Below are 20,145 nucleotides of genomic sequence, written 5' to 3'. Positions count from 1 at the left end.
GGACAACAAGAGTCTAACTTCTGATTCCCTTCTTTAATCTAGTACACGCCCTAGACAACCTCTCCATACCTCACAGGCCAAGAACAAGTTTCTTCTTTGTAAAATCAGGCATTTCATTCTAACTTTATTTCTTTTTGAGAATAAGTAACATGTTTTTATTGTACAAAACTCTAGAAGGGCAAAGCAGTATACAGAGAAAAGGGAAGTGAATTAGGTCCTCCTCCGAAGAGGCATTATCACTTCTGTTTACCATTACTAACATAAGGTGGTTTCTACTATAAACAGAGTAGTTCAGCCATTCCGCTTTAGGGCTTATTTGTTTGGGGACAGGACCTGATTTATGAACCAGACATTTATATATAATGTGTCTATGAGAAAACACATCCTGAGTTCTAAAGAACAAAATCTTTTCAGATAACTGTGGACACAACTTGAGATACAAAATGGTATTGTGAACAGAAAGAACATGGGTTTCGGCTCTTCACCAACCTGTGTCTGCATACCAGTTCTGAAACTAAGCATCTCAGGAAACATTACTTAACTTGGGCACATATCCGGGTTTCAGTTTTGATCCCAAGTCATGGTGTGTATCAGAGGCAAAGGCTCAATGTTTCTCTCTCACATTAATGTTTCTTTCTCTCTCTCTATCTCTCTTCCTCTCTCTTTCTCTCTCGAATCAATGAAAAAAACATATCCTTGATGAGGACTGAAAAAAAAGTTAAGTACTTTTTTTTAATATATATATATTTTTTATTGATTTCAAAGAGGAAAGGAGAGGGAGAGAGAGATAGAAACATCAATGGTGAGAGAGAATCATCGATCAGCTGCCTCCTGCACACCCCCTACTGGGGATTCGAGCCCACAACCCAGGCATATGCCTTTGACCAATGCTCTATCCACTGAGCCAAACCAGCTAGGGCAAGAAAAGTTAAGTTTTTCAGTTTATCCATGCCTTTAACCTTGTTTTTCAACTTTCTTTGTGGAAAGTTCAACTGCATCTGGAATATTTTTATTTTAATGTGTACCAAAATATCTAAAGAAAAAACTGGGTGAAAATACCAAGATTTCTATAAAAGGCTTCCATTCACAGAATTAAAGATTCTCTAACAATTACCTTTTGTTCTTCTCTTTCTGTTGCATAGTGACACTTTTCAATTCTCCAATACCTCAAGAAATCTCGAAGGTATCCAAAGAGGGTGAGTACACCATACCCCACATAAGTAAGCACAGCAACCAGCATTGGTGTTTCTTCAAAAGCTTCGTTAAAGGGTCTTTTATACAGTCCTCCATTTTGTGTAACATGATGGACCTGAAAGAGAGATTTAAAATGTTTGCTTCAGAGAAACCAAGATAGCAGCATAGGTAAACACCTAAACTGCTGCCTCGCACAACAATATCAAAACTACAACTAAAAGACAAAACGGACACCATCCAGAACCACAGGAAAGCGGGCTGAGTAGAAATTGTACAAATAGAAGGAAAGAGGAAAGCACACTGAGACTCAGAGGAGCTGCAAAAGGCTGAGGTACGTAGACGCGCACGCGCAGAGAGGACGCGTGGCTGAGTGCACGGGCGGCTGAGTGCGTGGCTGGCTTTCCCAAGCGGGAGGGAGACAGAAGCTCCCGATTGCACTGAACTCCAGTCCCAGGCGAGACCCTGGGAACCCAGAATCATTCGGGGGGAATCTGGACTGTCAGGAAAAGAGAAAGCACAATGAGACTCAGGGAAGCTGCAGAAGGCAGAGGTCTGGAGGTACATGCGCACAGAGAGGACTGACTGCTGAGTGCACAGAAGGCTGAGTGCGCGGCTGGCTTTCTAAAGCGGGAGGGAGACGAAGCTCCCAACTGCGCTGAACTCCAGTTCTGGGCGAGTTTCTGGGAACCCAGACTCATTCTGGGAGAAACCGGACTGTCTGGCAGCGGGCGAAACTCGAGGGCGGCTTTCTCTCAGAGGTGCTTGCAGCAATTACCAAGGGACACTGAGGCTCAGGGACCTCATAGGACAGGGCTGAAGGGAAACCAAGGCTGTCTGCTCTGCCCTGAGACTCCGCCCCATCCAAGCTGAGCACAGAGGCTTTTGCAATTTTGCAAGTCTTGTCTCATAAGGGTGTCTCCAGCTCAGAAGTTCTCCCAGCATAGACACAGCTGATCCTCAGAGCCAACTGGCCTGGAGGTCAATTCCTCCCAGTGATACCAACAACAATCAAGGCTTAATTTCAACAAGACTGTGCACACAGTCCACAAAGGGGTGCACCAAGAGTGTCCACCTCAGGTAACTGGGGAGGCTGAGCCACTGGGCCATACAGGACACCTAGCACACAAAGCTACTCTACCAACTCAGGGAAGCAGCGAAAATGCGGAGACAAAGAAACAGATCACAAACGAAAGAAATGGAGGAAAGCAAACGACTGGATATAGAGTTCAAAACCACGGTTATAAGGTTTTTCAAGAATTTCCTAGAAAAGGCCAATAAATTTAGCGAGATCCTCAAGGATATGAAAAAGGATCAACTAGAAATTAAACATACACTGACTGAAATAAAAAATATTATACAGAGACCTAACAGCAGACTAGAGGAACTCAAGAATCAAGTCAAATATTTGAAATACAAAGAAGCAAAAAACACTCAACCGGAAAAGCAAAAAGAAAAAAGAATCCAAAAATTTGAAGATAGTGTAAGGAGCCTCTGGGACAACCTCAAGCATACCAACATCCGAATTATGGGGTGCCAGAAGAAGAGAGAGAGCAAGATACTGAAAACCTATTTGAAGAAATAATGACTGAAAACTTCCCCCACCTGGTGAAAGAAATAGACTTACAAGTCCAGGAAGTGCACAGAACCCCAAACAAAAGGAATCCAAAGAGGACCACACCAAGACACATCATAATTAAAATGCCAAGAGCAAAAGACAAAGAGAGAATATTAAAAGCAGCAAGACAAAAACAGTTAATTACCTGCAAGGGAGCACCCATACGATTGTCAGCTGATTTCTCAATAGAAACTGTGCAGGCCAGATGGGAGTGGCAAGAAATATTCAAAGTGATGAATAGCAAGAACCTACAACCAAGATTACTCTACCCAGCAAAGCTATCATTCAGAGTTGAAGGGCAGATAAAGAGCTTCACAGATAAGAAAAAGCTAAAGGAGTTCATCACTGCCAAACCAGTATTATATGAAATGCTGAAAGGTATTCTTTAAGAAGAGGAAGAAGAAAAAGGTAAAGATAAAAATTATGAACAACAAATACGTATCTATCAACAAGTGAATCTAAAAATCAAATGAATAAAAAATCTGATGAACAGAATAAACTGGTGAATATAATAGAATCAGGGGCATAGAAAGGGAGTAGATTGACAATTCTCAGGGGGAAAGGGGTATGGGCGGTGCGGGAAGAGACTGGACAAAGGTCGTACACCTATGGATGAGGACAGTGTGGGGGAGGTAAGGGCAGAGGGTGGGGTGGGAACCGGGTGGAGGGGAGCTATGGGGGGAAAAAAGAGGAACAATTGTAATAATCTGAACAATAAAGATTTATTAAATTTAAAAAATAAATAAATAAATAAAATGTTTACTTCAATAACACTAAGAAAGATTTCTACTTAAAAATCTAAGTAGTCTTCACAGATTTGTATAACTATACCTTTGGAATTCTCTAAGTCAGGGGTCCTCAAACTTTTTAAACAGGGGGCCAGTTCACTGTCTCATAGTTTTAAAAAAAAACTATGAACAAATTCCTATGCGCACTGCACGCCTGGGACAAGTCGGCTGCTAAGCAGGACAGGCAGCAGCACCCGGAGGGCCGGATAAATGTCCTCGGCGGGCTGCATGTGGCCCGCGGGCTGTAGTTTGAGGACCCCTGCAAGTAATAGTTTAAAAAACCCTCTAAGATCTAACCAGCGCATCATTTTTTTTTCAATAGAAGTTATACATAATTGAGATGAACAGCAAACAAAAAAACAGGGAGAGGGACTGCCTAAGAACAATGCCTGACTCTTTTCTATCGTTATTAGATTTCATTAAATAGATCCTAAAATACTATGATTGGAGAATACATAATTTCCTTTGTTCTAATAAAGAAAACAAGAAATATCAGGGGAACACTTTGTAAAGTATGTGATTGTCTAACTACTATGCCTGAAACTAACACAAAATAATATTGAATGTAAACCATAATTTTAAAAAAAAAGCAAACAAAAATATAAATCAACAGAGAAAGCCTATCCTGAAAAATAGTTTATTAGCTAATAAATAAAGTGATCAAAAGTAAATTCAGTTTTAGAATAAAATATTTGTAAATGTTTTACTGCTCTATGTCCTTAAAGACTCAATCATGGTATTCCAAACATCAGCATTAGGCCCCTGTGAAAACACACACAATGCTTACTATTGTGAGTGGTCCAGCAATGTATAAAAGGAGAAAGTGATATCCAATGCAAGGGATACAGTAATCAGTAACTGTCATGAAATCATTCTGGCCCTCCATCTAAGTGTCCATTCAAATGCTGTAAGATTATCCCTGGTTTCATTCATTCTTTGGGATACCTGAATTTTAATATACAGATACCAAGCCACCATACTTTTGATATCATAACTTAAAGCTTTTTACTTTTTGGTCAATTTTAATGGAAATCTTATTTTACAGAAAAAATCCACTAAAGCATTTTTTTAAAATTTACTGATTTTGGAGAGAGAGAGAAAAAAAAAACATTGATTTGTTGTTCCACTTATTTATGCATTTACTGGTTGCTTCTTGTATGTGACCTGACTAAAGATTGAGCCTGTAACCTTAGTATATCGGGATGAGGCTCTAACCAACTGAGCTACCTGGCCAGGGCCCACTAGAGTATTTTGTGTGTTAACGTTAATCTTACTTGAAACAACTGAGAGCAGTGAGGACGGTTAATCAGAATTTACCAGGAGCATTTTTTTTAAAATTGATTACAGAGAGGAAAGGAGGGAGGGAGGAAGGGAGGGGGAAAGGGAGGAAGAGAAAGAGAGAGAGAGAGAGATCAATGATGAGAGAGATTCATTGATAGGCTGCCTCCTGCACGCCCCACACTAGGGATTAAGCCCATAACATGGGCATGTGCCCTGACCAAGAATCGAGCCCTGACCTCCTGGTTCATAGGTTGACGCTCAATCACTGAGGCACACCACCAAGCAGGAGCATATTTTTCAAGTGAGCTCTGTACTAGAGTTATGAAAAGTTCCAAAGGAAGAAAAGATTTTTGCCCTCTCAGGCAACCTGATCAGAGATCTGATGTAAACTAATAAGAACAAATTAATAAAAATTTACAAAACTACAGAAACTAATATATACATACCCCTGGGCTAAATATGGTTTAGAATATTGTATCCTGATAATGTTAGTTTGAGAAAGTTACTTGAATGCTGCAAGTTAGAACAGTTTGGAAAAAAATAGCTGTATTTGACAAAGAAAAGACATTCAGATAGGCATACTACTTGGGATCTATTGGTACTGATTCAATTTGACTGCCCAAAGAACTTATGAAAACTATTCGTAAAACTGATTTAAGTCTTCATCAATCTCTTCTCCAAGAGATTGTGTCAATATTTAATACTTAAATTTGTGTCAATATTTAATTCTTAAACTTTCTATGCAGAAGGTTGTAATATGTTTAGAAGAGAATAGCTAGCAATGAGCCAATATCTGAAGACAGAAAATTATTTAAAAATTAACAACATAACACATAAGATATTAAGCTAAACAAAACAAAATCAAAACACAAGAAAAATAACATTCTGATCATCTCTTTAAAAAAAACTACATTTAAAAATATTTTGTCATACCAGTACCCAACTCTCCTTAACTCTAAAATTGTTTCAACTATTTTCTCTCAATTGAACAGAAAAGTAAAATGTGAGGCAATTTTCAGAGCTCCTAAGTCTAAAAAATGTGTGGCAGATTTATGTCAGGAATGCTGTGGTTAGATCTCTTTAAAAGATATCCGCCTGGATTTGAGACACACCCAAACCAGCAGGACCAAGTAAATGCAAACAGTTGGTTGGTCTGTCTAGGAAGGAGTAAGTTAAACCATTAGTTTGCTTTTAAATACTATGTGATTCTATCGCAGCCCCTTTTAAAATGGAATGCATTTGAAGGAATTGAGATTCAACTCTGAAGGAACTTTTGGAATGTGGCCTCAGTCAAAAACACAGGTCACTCTTCTGCGTCACTGAATCTGCTGCTGATTCCATCTAAGTAGTCTTCATTTCAATTATTATATCCTTCATTTCTGACTGTTGTTGTTTATGGTTTCTCTCTGTGTGTAAGCTCTCTCTGAGTTCATCTACTCTTTCCCTAAGTTCATTGAGCATCCCTATAACTAGTGTTTTAAACTCTGTATCTGGTAGATTGCTAGCTTCCATTTTGGTCACATGCCTATAAGCTACCAACCATACTTTTAAGTCACTGGAAAGACACTACCAACCAAAGCAATAATGGGGTGTATAATCAAAAGATAAAACCATAAACTTAATATATATGCATTAAAATCATCTGGAAGGAGATACAAGAAACTGGAATGGGGAGTGGAATGGGGGAAGGAAACATACTTCCTACTTATAACCCTCTGAACCAATTTACTTTTTATTTCTAACTAAGACTATATATTATTGAATTTTTGTTTATCATTTTATTTTTTTAATGTTTAAACTAAATTTTCTCACTGGTTTTATTCACTATTTGGACTAAAACGTTGTTAATAAAAGCAACATACACTTCTCATCCTAACTTCAGGTCAGCTTACAGTCTATAATCTCTAGAGAATTCTCATCTACTTGTTAGATCTCAAAAGGACTTGACATGCTGATGAGTAAGTGCAAATCTACATTTCAATCCCCAATTTCCCCCCAAAACTCTAAATTTCCATCTGCCTCTTATCTAGCTCCACTTGGATGTGCCAAAAATCAACAAGTCTGAAGCTGAATTTATCTCACCATCTTAACTCCTCCCTCAATTCAAACCTGACCTCCTCTCCTCCTGTCTTACTTACCTAGTTAGTTGACAGAATCACCATCCAGTCAACCCTGTCTCCCAAGTTTGGAGTCATCTTTAGCTCCCCCTTATCTTCTGGCTTTCTCCTATAACTAGTAATGAATTTTCATGCCTTAATTCAAAACTTTCTTGTGGGGCACCAAGGAATTTTAAAGAGACTAGGAATGTCCTACATCTTGAGGGAAGTATTGGAGACACAGTATACATACAGGTAAAAAATCATGGAGTTGTACAGCTAGCACATATTATGCACTTAACTGAATGTATGTTACTCCTCAATTTAAAAACAAAACCTCACTATCTCTTCCTTCAGTGAGCTATTGCATTACCCTCCCCGCATTCCATTATCCTTTCAGTCACAATAAACTTCTTGCCAGTCTTTCCAAAAAGAATCTTCCCCCAAGAGGAGTGAAAATCTTCTAATAGTGAATAGTCAATGACTAGTGTCCAATACTGAAAAGTCAAGAAGCAGTAATATAAACAAGTTAGATTATGGATGTAAACTTCAAAAGAATCTGCTAAAATATAAATTAGTTATCTCTGAAGATGAAGAATATGGTAGAAGTGAGCAGAAGACTGTTGTATATCTGAAAACAAGCCTTGTGGAACTGTCCGATGCTCCATACCAAGTGCTATAGGTAAGGGGTTGCTAGGAATTGTTAGGTCCTACAGCACTGGACCATAGAGCTATTTTGGTTGTGAATGTGCACTATTTTCAAGACAAGGAAATAATGACTCTAGCGCTGGTCAGTGTTACTCACTGGTTATAGCGTCGACACATGCACCGAAGGGTCATGGGTTCCATTCCTGGTCAAGGGCACATACCGGGGTGACAGGTATGATCCCCTGCCCCAGTCGGGGTGCATCGGGGAGGCAACCAATCACTTTGTCTCTCTCACATCAACGTCTCTCCCTCTCCCTCCCTACCACTCTCTAAAAAAAGTCAATGGTAAAAATATCCTCGGGTAAAAATTAACAACAACAACAAAAATGGCTGTAAGGTGATTCAGCGATCATTGGGTTCTAGGGGGAATTCACCTCAGATTCAACAGTTCAGAGACTCAGAGTGACAGCCTGGAGCATGGGGAATTGCGAAGGCCAGGGACAACACATGACCTCCATATTCCAATAGGTCCAGAGGGCAAAGCATTGAGCACTGAACCTAAAAGGATTATTCCTGAGCCTTAAGATCTCATGAAATTTACCTTGCTAAATTTTGGACTTGTTGGAAGCTGTGACTCCTTTTTTTCCCCCTCTAATTTCTCCTTTTTGGAACAAAAAATGCCTATCTTCTGCCTGTCCAACCACAGTATTTTGGAAGCACATAACCTGTATGTTTCACAGGTTCACAGCTGGAAAGGAATTCTGTCTCAGCATGAATTATCAGATTTAGATGATATTTAGATGAGGCTTTGGACTTTAGACTTCAGAGATGATGCTGGAATGAGTTAAGACTTTTGGTGCTGTTGGGGTGGAATTAATCTATTTTGCATGCAAGAAGGACATGATTTGGGGGAACCCATGGGCAAAATGTTATAGGATGAATGTTTGTGTCTCCGCCACCAAATGTGATATTTGAAGGTGAGGCCCTTGGGAGATAATTAGGTTTAGATTACGTTCAAATTATGTCATGATATGATTAAGGCCCTTTAAGAAGAATAAGCAGAGATCTCCACTGAGGAAATTCCATGTGAGCATGCTATGAGAGAACCTCTACAAGCCAAGAAGAGGACCCTCACCAAGAATCAAGTCTTGATTCTTGGACTTCCTGGCCTCCAGAACCAGAAGAAATAAATGTCTGTTATTTAAGCCACCCAGTCTTTGGTATTTTGGTTCTGGCAGCCTGAAGAAACAGACATAATGCATACAATGCACTCTCAATTGGTTTAGAATAAAATAATCATGTTTGTGCATGAGCACATGTGTAAAGAGAATGATGGAGAATTTTCTTCACGGACCATTTGTGAGTCAGTTGCAGTTATAATGTACTTTTACTTTTTATTATTATTAGTTTTAATCCTCACCCAGGGAGTGAGGATATTTTTTCCATTGATTTTTCTAAAGAGAATGGAAGGGAGGGTGAAGGGAGACAGAGAAGAGAGAAACATCAATGTGGAAGAGGCACATGGATTGGTTGCCTCCCGCACCCACTGCAGCCCAACAGGGGGAGAGGATCAAACCTGCAAACCAGGTAGATGCCCTTGACAGGGAATCGAACCCAAGACCCTCCAGTGAGCAGGTGGACACTCTAACCATTGAACCACACCAGACAGGGTATGTATCTTTACCATTTATTTCTTTTATTTTGTTTTTATTTTCGGTTAATCCTCACCTGAGGATATCTTTTACATGTTTTGTTTTTGTTTTTGTTTTTGTTTTTGTTTTTTTTCAGCGAGAGTAGAAGGAAGGGAGGGAGGGAGAGAGAGACAGACAGACAGAGAAACACTGACACAAGAGACACATTGACTGACTGCCCTCTAGTCACCCTGACCAGGGAATTGAACCCAAGACCTTCTGGTGTGCAGGCCAACACTCTAACCACTGAACCACATTAGCAATGGCTTATTTTAAATTTATCTTTATTGTTGAAAGTATTATAAATGTGCTTTCTTTTCCCCCCCATTGGCCCCCTCCATCCCACTCCCACCCCCCTCCCCAGGCATTCACCATATTATTGTCTGTCTCCATGGGTTATGTATATATGCATATAAGTTCTTTGGTTAAACTCTTCCCACCCGCCCCCTCTGAAATATGTCAGTATGTTGCTGCTTCAATGTCTCTGGATCTATTTTGTTTGTCAGTTTATTTTATTCATTAAATTCCACATATAAGTGAGATTATGTGATACTTGACTTTCTCTGACAGGCTTATTTCACTTAGCATAATACTCTCCAGATTCCTCCATGCTATCTCAAAGAGTAAGAGACCCTTCTTTTTTACATCCACACAGTATTCCATTGTGTAAATATAACCTTTTAATACTTCAGTGTGTATGTCTTCAAAACAGACATTCGATGACATAACTACAGAACAATGATCAAAATCAGAAAATTGATAGAATACTAATAACTAGTCCACATTCTTAATTGTCCTAATGATGGCCTTTACAACAAAAGAAAGTCCTGGATCACCCTGGCTGGGTAGCTCAATTGGTTGGAGTGTCATCCCCATACACCGGGTCAGGGCACATACAAGGGTCAACCAGTGAATGTATGGATGCGTGGAACAAGTCTTAGTCAGTCTCTCTCTCTCTCTCTCTCTCTCTCTCTCTCTCTCTCTCTCTCTCTCTCTCCCCCCTCTCAAAAATCAATAAAATTTTTAAAATAAGCTAATAGAAAAAAAGAAAGTCCTAGATCATGTATTGCATTCTGTCTCTTTAGTTTCAGAAAAGAAAAAGAAATGTTTTGACTATACTGTAAACTGACTTGAACTGAATGGTCCTGAGCAGAGATTTCAAGAATCCCATGAAAGGCCCTAGCTGGTTTGGCTCAGTGGATGGAGCATTGCCCTGAGGACTGAAGGGTCCTGGGTTTGATTCTGGTCTGGGGCACATGACCGAGTTGCAGGCTCAATCCCCAGGGTGTGTGTGTGGGGCGGGGGGGAGTGCAGGAGGCAGCTGATCATCATTGATTCTCTCTTATCATTGATGTTTCTATCTCTCTCCTCCCTTCCTCTCTGAAATGAGTGAAAATAAAAATAAAAAAAGAACCCCATGAAAGGAACAGAGTAACTATGTAATTATACAACAATGAGGAAGTAATTATTGGGAAACAGCGTAAATTTCTGGTATGAATACAAAAACCACATAAGAATCTTTGTTTAGCCCTAACCGGTTTGGCTCAGTGGATAAAGCGTCAGCCTGCGGACGCTGCTATTCCTTAGAAGTTTTGCTGAAATGGTCTTTTCTTGGAATTTTACTGCAATGTTATAGTCTCTCCCTACTGCATACCATACATACTAGAGAAAATAGTTTGGAGCTTTGTGCTTGTCACACAAGCTATTCCATGTTCCGAACATATCTATAATAATCCTATCTAATAAAAGAGTAATATGCAAATTGACCATACCTTTGCTACACCAACAAGCCACACCCACCAGCCAATCAGGAGCGAGTATGCAAATTAACCCAACCAAGATGACTGCGACCACGGAGAGAGCAGGAGGCTTGCGTTTCCCTGGCAATGGAGAAAGCCAAGCTTTCCACACACCCTGGTGGGCCCAGGCCTCCACTCATGGCTACAAAGTTTCAATTATAGAAGATAAATAAATCCCAACAAAAATGGCGGCAGCCATGGAGCTGGAGAAAGCAGGAGGCTTGGCTTGCCCCCGGCAATGGAGGAAGCCAAGTTCCGCAGCCCTGGCCTGCCTTGGCCTCCGCTTACGGCTACAAAGTTTCAATTATAGAAGATAAATAAATCCCAGATACCAGGGCCTCCACTTGGATCGCCGGGGGGCATGGCCGGCCTGCAAACCACCACAGGCCCCTCGCCCAGGCTGCCCCACGCCCCAAGGGAACCCCCACCCTGATCCGGGACACCCTTCAGGGCAAACCAGCCGGCCCCCACCTGTGCACCAGGCCTCTATCCTATCTAATAAAATAGTAATATGCAAATTGACCATCACTCCAACACACAAGATGGCTGCCCCCATGTGGTCAAAGATGACTGCCCCCATGTGGACACAAGATGGCTGCCACAAGATGGCCAGAAGGGGAGGGCAGTTGGGAGGGACCAGGCCTGGAAGGGAGGGCAGTTAGGGGGCGATCAAGCCTGCAGGGGAGGGCAGTTAGGGGGTAACCAGGCCAGCAGAGGAGGAAAGTTGGGGGCGACTGGGCCTGCAGGGAAGGGCAGTTGGGGGGGAACCTAGGCCTGCAGAAGAGGGCAGTTAGGGGCAAACAGGCTGGCAGGGGAGCAGTTAGGCATCAATCAGGCTGGCAGGGGAGTGGTTAGGGGGTGATCAGGCTGGCAGGCAGAAGCAGTTAGGGGCAATCAGGAAGGCAGGCACGCAAACAGTTGGGAGCCAACAGTCCTGGATTGTGAGAGGGACCCCAGATTGGAGAGGGTGCAGGCTGGGCTGAGGGACACACACCCCCACGCACGAATTTCGTGCACCGGGCCTCTAGTAAAAGCATAATATGCTAATTAGACCAGACGTCCTTCTGGACGAAGCCGGGGCTGCGAGGGAAGCCCAGTCCCGGGTGCCAGAGGGAAGCCAGTGCCGGCAGCCGGTGGAAGGAAGGCCTACCCTTGCACGAATTTCGTGCATCAGGCCTCTATTAGTTTCAGAAGAGTCTTCTTTTTTGAGCAGGCAAATTTTGAAAAGTAGGGAGCACACATTTTTTTCTTGCAAACTGGATAAACTCCCTAATTTTGTCAATAAGTATCTCATATAGAATGCACTGAAAAGTGCTTCCAAAATTGCTCAGCAGGTGTGCTCAGTGGTTGAGCGTCAACCTATGAACCAGGAGGTCACGGTTCAATTCCTGGTCAGGGCACATGCCTGGGTTGCAGGCTCAATCCTCAATAGGGGATGTGCAGGAGGCAGTCGATCAGTGATTCTCTCTCATCACTGATGTTTCTATCTCTCTCTCCCCCTCCATGCTTCTCTGAAATCAATAAAAATATTAAAAAAGAAAAAGTTCTTTCAAAGCTATCTGTAAACAAATTCATATTTTGACCATTTTCCTATTGAAGACCCAAAAATGGAGGCCTCAAAGTATATGTGCACTGGGACATTTCAGTTCAGTGGCATCCTGTGTACTATGCATGGGTGTGACCACTTTCACTTGCCACCCACATCTCCTCTGTAGCACTTTCCTACCCCTAGATAAGCATCATGGTATAACAAACAATGCAATAGTTAGGAAATGAGTACAAGTACAGCTCTGCTGCAAATTCTGCATCCATCAGCGCTCTCTTCTGCCTCTAGTATGTTCTGGGCCTACAGCACCATGCCCTCCACACACTCCACAGAGGTTTTGTAAAGAACACCAGTTGGAGAGACAACCCGGTTGACATCAATTTTCCTTCTCTGGAAATATGCCCTGATACACAGGGGTGGTCCCCTGGTGGTCACATCTGTGCAATATGACTCTATTTCCTCGGTCATAACTGACTGACAAAGGGTAAGCCAAGATAAACCCAGCACACCCTCTCATTGGGATTGGAAATTTCAATAGGGAAAGAGTCTGAAGGCACTGTACCAACATCCTGGAGGAAAAGGTCCATAAACTCCTGCCACTAAGGTCCCAATCACTGTGCCATTTCTTGCACTTTTGACTTTCTGAGACTTAGTTGTTCATCAATTCCTCCCCATCCTGTTTTCTGGTTTGTTTGGTTTTTTGCATATCTAACATCCTCAAAATAAATCATCTTTTTGTTTAGCTAGAGTCAGTTTCTGCTGTTATCAACAGACATAAATCTGATACAGATTCTACATTAAAATCTCTTAGAACTTCTTTTCTACCCTTACTGTGTTTTTTTTTATTGTTGTTGTTTTTTTAATCCTCACCTGAGGATATTTTTCCATTGATTTTTATAGAGAGTGGGAGAGAGGGAAAGACAGAGAGAAATATAAATTGAGAGAAACACATTAATTGGTTGCTTCCTGCATGAGCCCTGACCAGGGCCCAGGCCGGGGAAGGAGCCTAATGAGGTATGTGCCCTTGGCCAGAATCAAACCCGGGACCCTTTGGTCTGCAGGCCAATGCTCTACCCACTGAGCCAAACTAGCTACAACAATGTGTATTTATATGTTAAGATTGCCTGAAACGTTTAGGGCTTCATTTTTTTTAAAATGGTTCCCAAACTGGTCAATGTTGTATATTTGGACACTGTTTACTATCTTCTCTAGGATAAGGGATGGCTGGTTCAAAATTATTAGTAGGCACTTCATTATACATAACTAGAGGCCCAGCGCATGAAATCGTGCGCATGTAGGGTCCCTAAGCCTGCGATCAGGGCCATGTCCGCTGCCCCGTGATGCTCCACGAAGCTGCTCTCCATCGCCCTGGGACACTCTGCAACGCTGCCACCGCCCCACAAAGCTGCCCGCTGCCACCCAGGGACGCTCCGTGACACTGCCACCACCCCATGAAGCTGCTTGCCGCTGCCCCGGGACACTCTGTGACGCTGCCGCCACCCCACGACCCTTTGTGACACTGCCACTGCCTCAGGAGTCCAGTCCCCAGTCCCGCTCCGCTGCTACCCAGCCCGGTTCCTGTGGTTCCCCATTGGCCATCCAGCGATGGGAGCCTGCAGGCTCGGGGGAGGCACTGAGAGGTGGTCAATGCACTCACAGCGACTGCATTGAGCGTCTACCCCCTGGTGGTGGTCAGTGCGCGACCGGTCTTTCAGTTGTTCTGACGTTCCTCTGGTTTTTTATATATATAGATGGACATCAGAATCTAACTGCCTGCTATAACCAATTACTTCTCAGATTATCATTCATACACATGAAGACAAACCAAAAAAATAAATTCAGAGCTAGTATTTAAAAAGGGCAATAGAAGACTACAAATCAAAATTTAAAGTGTCTAACTACATAGAACATCCTCATAACATTAATTTAGACAGTGTCCAACTACAGAGAACATGTTCATAACCATTAATCAAGATTAATTCTTTCATGGCAAGAACAATCACAAACAAAAAGGGAAGTATTCGATTATTTAATACAAGACTTTAGGAAAATTGACTATTTGAAAAAATAACTCTAGTTAGAACTTCTCATGCCATATTGTGGCAGAAACCATTAACGGCCCCCATATAGATCCTCCCTATCTTCCCTTTAGTAACAGAATCTGTTTTAGCTGAGTACATGGCCACCCAGCTACAAGCTTAATTCCCAGTCTCTCTTGCAGCTAGAAGTAGCCATAGTATGAAATTCTGGCCAACGGGAAGTGAACATGGTAATAGATACCAGTGCTGGATTACATCCTTTAAGAAAGAAATTGCTTTCCCTCCACTTTTCCTTCCCTCTGCCTATGGCCTGGAATATAGATATGGCTGAAGAATCAGATGTCAATGAAGACAAAATGCTAAAATAATGCAGAATAACAGAACATACCTTATAACCTACCTACCTAGGACTACTTATCTACCTCCAGACTCTACAAAAATAATAATTTATATATTGATGAACAACTTAATTTTCTTCCAAAAGCAAGATGTTTTTATTTTCATTAAAAATTTATTTTTCCAGAAACCAAGATGGCGGCATAGGTGAACACCTAAACTGCTGCCTCACACAACAATTTCAAAACTACAGCTAAAAGACAGAACAGACATCATCCAGAACCACAGGAAAGCTGGCTGAGTGGAAATTCTACAACTAGAAGGAAAGAGAGGGGCACACGGAGACTCAGAGGAGCTGCAAAAGGCTGAGGTATGGAGACAAGCACACGGAGAGGACGGGCGGCTGAGTGCCTGGCTAGCTTTCTCTACTGGGAGAGAGATGGAAGCTCCCGAATGCACAAACCCCAGTTCTGACTGCACTGAACCCCAGTTCCAGGTGAGACCCTGGGGCCCCAGACTCATATGGGGAGTCTGGACTGTCGGGAAAAGAGAGGAGCGCACGGAAACTCAGGGGAGCCGCGAAAGGCAGAGGTCTGGAGGCGCGCACACAAGTGCGCGCAGAGAGGACTGACTGCTGAGTGTGCCACTGGCTTTCTCTAGCGGGAGGACAACGTAAGCTCCCGACTGCACTGAACTCCAGTTCCAGGCGAGAATCTGGGAATCCAGATTCATTGGGGGAGAAACTGGACTGTCTGGCAGTGGGGGAAACATGAGGGCGGCTTTCTCTCAGAGGTGCTTGCAGCGATTACCGAGGGACACTGAGACCCAGGGGCCTCATAGGGCAGAGCTGATGGGAAGCCAAGGCTGTCTGCTCCACCCTGAGACTCCACCCCATCCAAGCTGAGCACAGAGGCTTTTGCAATTTTGCAAGTCTTGTCTCATAAGGATGTCTCCAGCACAGAAGTTCTCCTGGCGTAGACACAGCTGATCCTCAGAGCCAATTGGCCTGGAGGTCAATTCCTCCCAGTGATACCAACAACAATCAAGACTTAACTACAACAAGGCTGTACACACAGTCCACAAAGGGGTGCACCAAGAGTGTCCACCTCAGGTAACTGGGGAGGCTGAGCCACTGGGCCATACAGGACACCTAGCACACAAAGCTACTCTACCAACTCAGGGAAGCAGCGAAAATGCGGAGACAAAGAAACAGATCACAAACGAAAGAAATGGAGGAAAGCAAACGACTGGATATAGAGTTCAAAACCACGGTTATAAGGTTTTTCAAGAATTTCCTAGAAAAGGCTGATAAATTTAGCGAGATCCTCAAGGATATGAAAAAGGATCAACTAGAAATTAAACATACACTGACTGAAATAAAAAATATTATACAGAGACCTAACAGCAGACTAGAGGAACTCAAGAATCAAGTCAAATATTTGAAATACAAAGAAGCAAAAAACACTCAACCGGAAAAGCAAAAAGTAAAAAGAATCCAAAAACTTGAAGATAGTGTAAGGAGCCTCTGAGACAACCTCAAGTGTACCAACATCAGAATTATAGGGGTGCCAGAAGAAGAGAGAGAGCAATATACTGAAAACCTATTTGAAGAAATAATGACCGAAAACTTCCCCCACCTGGTGAAAGAAATAGACTTACAAGTCCAGGAAGTGCACAGAACCCCAAACAAAAGGAATCCAAAGAGGACCACACCAAGACACATCATAATTAAAATGCCAAGAGCAAAAGACAAAGAGAATCTTAAAAGCAGCTAGAGAAAAACAGTTAGTTACCTGCAAGGGAGCACCCATACGATTGTCAGCTGATTTGTCAATGGAAACTATGCAGGCCAGACGGGAGTGGCAAGACATATTCAAAGTGATGAATAGCAAGAACCTACAACCAAGATTACTCTACCCAGCAAAGCTATCATTCAGAGTTGAAGGGCAGATAAAGAGCTTCACAGATAAGAAAAAGCTAAAGGAGTTCATCACCGCCAAACCAGTATTATATGAAATGCTGAAAGGTATTCTTTAAGAAGAGGAAGAAAAAAAAGGTAAAGATAAAAATTATGAACAACAAATACATGTCTATCAACAAGTGAATCTAAAAATCAAGTGAATAAAAAATCTGATGAACAGAATAAACTGGTGAATATAATAGAATTAGGGGCATAGAAAGGGAGTGGACTGACAATTCTCAGGGGGAAAGGGGTGTGGGGGGTGCAGGAAGAGACTGGACAAAGGTCGTACACCTATGGATGAGGACAGTGTGGGGGAGGGTAAGGGCAAAGGGTGGGATGGGAACCGGGTGGAGGGGAGCTATGGGGGGAAAAAAGAGGAACAATTGTAATAATCTGAACAATAAAGATTTATTAAATTTAAAAAAAAGGAAAAAAATTTATTTTTCAATTACAATGGATATACAATATATTAGGTTCAGGTATATAATATTGCGATTAGATATTTATATACCTTATGAAGTGATCACCTGATAAATCTAGTAACCTTCTGAAATCATATATATATATATATATATATATGTATATATATATATATATATATCACAATATTATTAACTATATTCCCTATGCTTTACTTTTCTTTTCAACTGGCAATTTATACTTAATCTTTTTCACCTTTTTCGCTCATCCTAATACCCCTTCCATCTGGCAACCATCAGTTTGTTCTCTGTAAACTTTGTTTATATGCCACTTATCTAAACAAAACCAAAAAAATCAAAAACCAATATTGAGACATCCGCTTCCAGGTTGGAGTTAAAAGTTAGAGGCAAGCCATCACTTACATAGAACTAGATAAAACTACAGATTATTCAAAACAAGAAACAATTTTTTAAAATAGGTTGTTATTAATTTTAGAGAGGAAGGGAAAGAGATAGAGAGATGGAAACTTCGATGAGAGAGAAACATTGATGATCAGCTGCCTCCTACACACTCCCTACTGGGGATTGAGTCAGAATCAGGGCCTGTTGCCCTGACTGGGAATCAAACTGGTGACCTCTTAGTTCATGGGTTGCCAGTCAACCACTGAGCAACACCGGCAGGGCAGAAAAAGAAACAATTTTAATGACACTGTAGAGTTGTCTTCAATGCAAAGCCAAGAGCACATGATGACCTAAAATTCCAGAGATGGAAGAGCCTTTCCTTGGTAAGTTGAAATTGCTAGCCATTTTCTTTCCTAGTGGTATTTGCAGGGTTTGAGCATGAACTGATCATAATTGGGCTTGCCATAGGCAGAGGCACTCTACCAAGAGGAATAAAAACCAACGGAGCTTATGGTAGCTGCACAGGTTGGTATGACTGAATTCTAGATGAACACCAAACACATGGCCAATTTTCTGCACAGGACATTTTACCAAGTTCTAGAGAAGCTAGAGGGCTGCACTAGAAAGGGGACTTGAAACTAACCACAATCTCACAATGCTTAGGAGATAAAGTCATACACACTACAGGGAGGGCTCCCAACAAACACACGATGGATCCCACCCTTGAGGCACTGTGCTCACTAGAGTGGATGAATCTACCCAAAACTTCAGCCCAGCCCCACCCTGTTCAATCTCTGGTTAGATGGCAGTGCTTAGCCCCTTACTGTATCTACCTCAGAGGGCAAAAGCTGAAAAAAAACACACAAAAAAAAAACACCGACTTCAGTCTCTGCAGGTCTTTTATTCATACCGTCCAGCAATCAAAAGCTTCTGCTTTCCTAGTAGGCAGGGAGGGAATATGAATATTACTGAAAAAGAAAGAAGGCACGGTGTACAGTAGTCTACACATTCACCTCTCATTATTTCAGCACTGCTAGCCTTGGGAAACCTCTCTCAACTTGATCTTCCCTTCCGCCCTTTAGTTTCACATGCCGAGAAGTGGAGATTCCTCCCATTTCATTTTTTGACAGTTCCAAAACTGCAAAAATAATTTTCATACATCAAAGTCTCGCCCTAGCCGTTTTGGTTCAGTGGATAGAGTGTCACCCTAGCCGTTTTGGTTCAGTGGATAGAGTGTCAGCCTGTGGGCTGAGGGGTCCCAGGTTCTATTCCAGCCAAGGGCACATGCCTGGATTGCGGGCTCCATCTCCAGTAGGGGGTGTGCAGGAGGCAGCCAATCAATGATTCTCTCTCAGCATTGATGTTTCTATCTCTCTCTCCCTCTCCCTTCCTCTCTGAATAAAGAAATATATTTAAAAAAAAAAAAAAAAAAAGTCTCTCCTAAGAACCCAGAGTCCCATTCTACCAAGGAGCTCAAAAGCATCATAATTATCTTTCTTTTTCACTCATTCAAAAATATTTCATTTCTCTATATATGTCAAGAACTGTGCTCTGTAGTTGATATGAGTAAAAGATAATTCTTGTCTTCAAGAAGTCTGCAGATTTTTTTAAGAGGGCAAAACGATGCAAAGATCAACATTTTTGTGGGGTATTTTTTATTGAGGTATAATTGACATATAACAACATATTAGTTTCAGGTGTATAACACATGATTTGATATATTTGCAGACTGTATTGCAAAATGATTACCACAAAAGTCCAGATAACATCATACATACATAGTTACGTATTTTTTTCTTATGATGAGAACTTTCAAGATCCATTTTTCTAACTACTTTCAAATATGCATACATGATTTTTGAGATAAGAGACTAACAAAAACTATTTTAAAGAATACTGATTAAAGGGATTTATATTTAAACTAGAGGCCCGGTGCACGAAATTAGTCCATGTGGGGGGAGGGAGGGAGGGAGGGAGGACGAGAAGGGTGGACGCGTGTGTCCCTCAGCCCAGCCTGCACCCTCTCCAATCTGGGATCCCTCTCACAATCCAGGACTGCTGGCTCCCAACCACTCGCCTGCTTGCCTGCCTGCTTGCCTGCCTGATTGCCCCTAACCACTTCTGCCTGCCCGCCTGATCACCCCCTAACCACTCCCCTGCAGGCCCAGTCGCCCCCAACTGCCCTCCCCTGCTGGCCATCTTGTGGCAGCCATCTTGTGTCCACATGGGGGCGGCCATCTTGTGTGTTGGAGTGATGGTCAATTTGCATATTACCTCTTTATTATATAGGATGAAATGGCAAAATCAAGGAAAGGAGATTAAGCAATT

The 20,145-nt window shown here is 42.0% G+C and overlaps 1 protein-coding gene across 1 annotated transcript in view; it reads right to left on the bottom strand.

The window, feature by feature from the left end:
- Positions 1-20,145, bottom strand: part of SPTLC2 (serine palmitoyltransferase long chain base subunit 2) — a 115,447-nt gene that overhangs the window by 84,225 nt on the left and 11,077 nt on the right. The window contains exon 2 of the mRNA XM_080687720.1: positions 1,115-1,309. Coding sequence (XP_080543846.1) covers positions 1,115-1,309 — 195 coding nt within the window. The remainder of the gene's footprint in view (positions 1-1,114; positions 1,310-20,145) is intronic.

The sequence above is a fragment of the Plecotus auritus genome (assembly GCF_963455305.1).
Source record: "Plecotus auritus genome assembly, chromosome: 1".
In the NCBI taxonomy this organism is placed as follows: domain Eukaryota; kingdom Metazoa; phylum Chordata; class Mammalia; order Chiroptera; family Vespertilionidae; genus Plecotus; species Plecotus auritus.
This window is presented reverse-complemented; position numbering and strand designations above follow the sequence as displayed.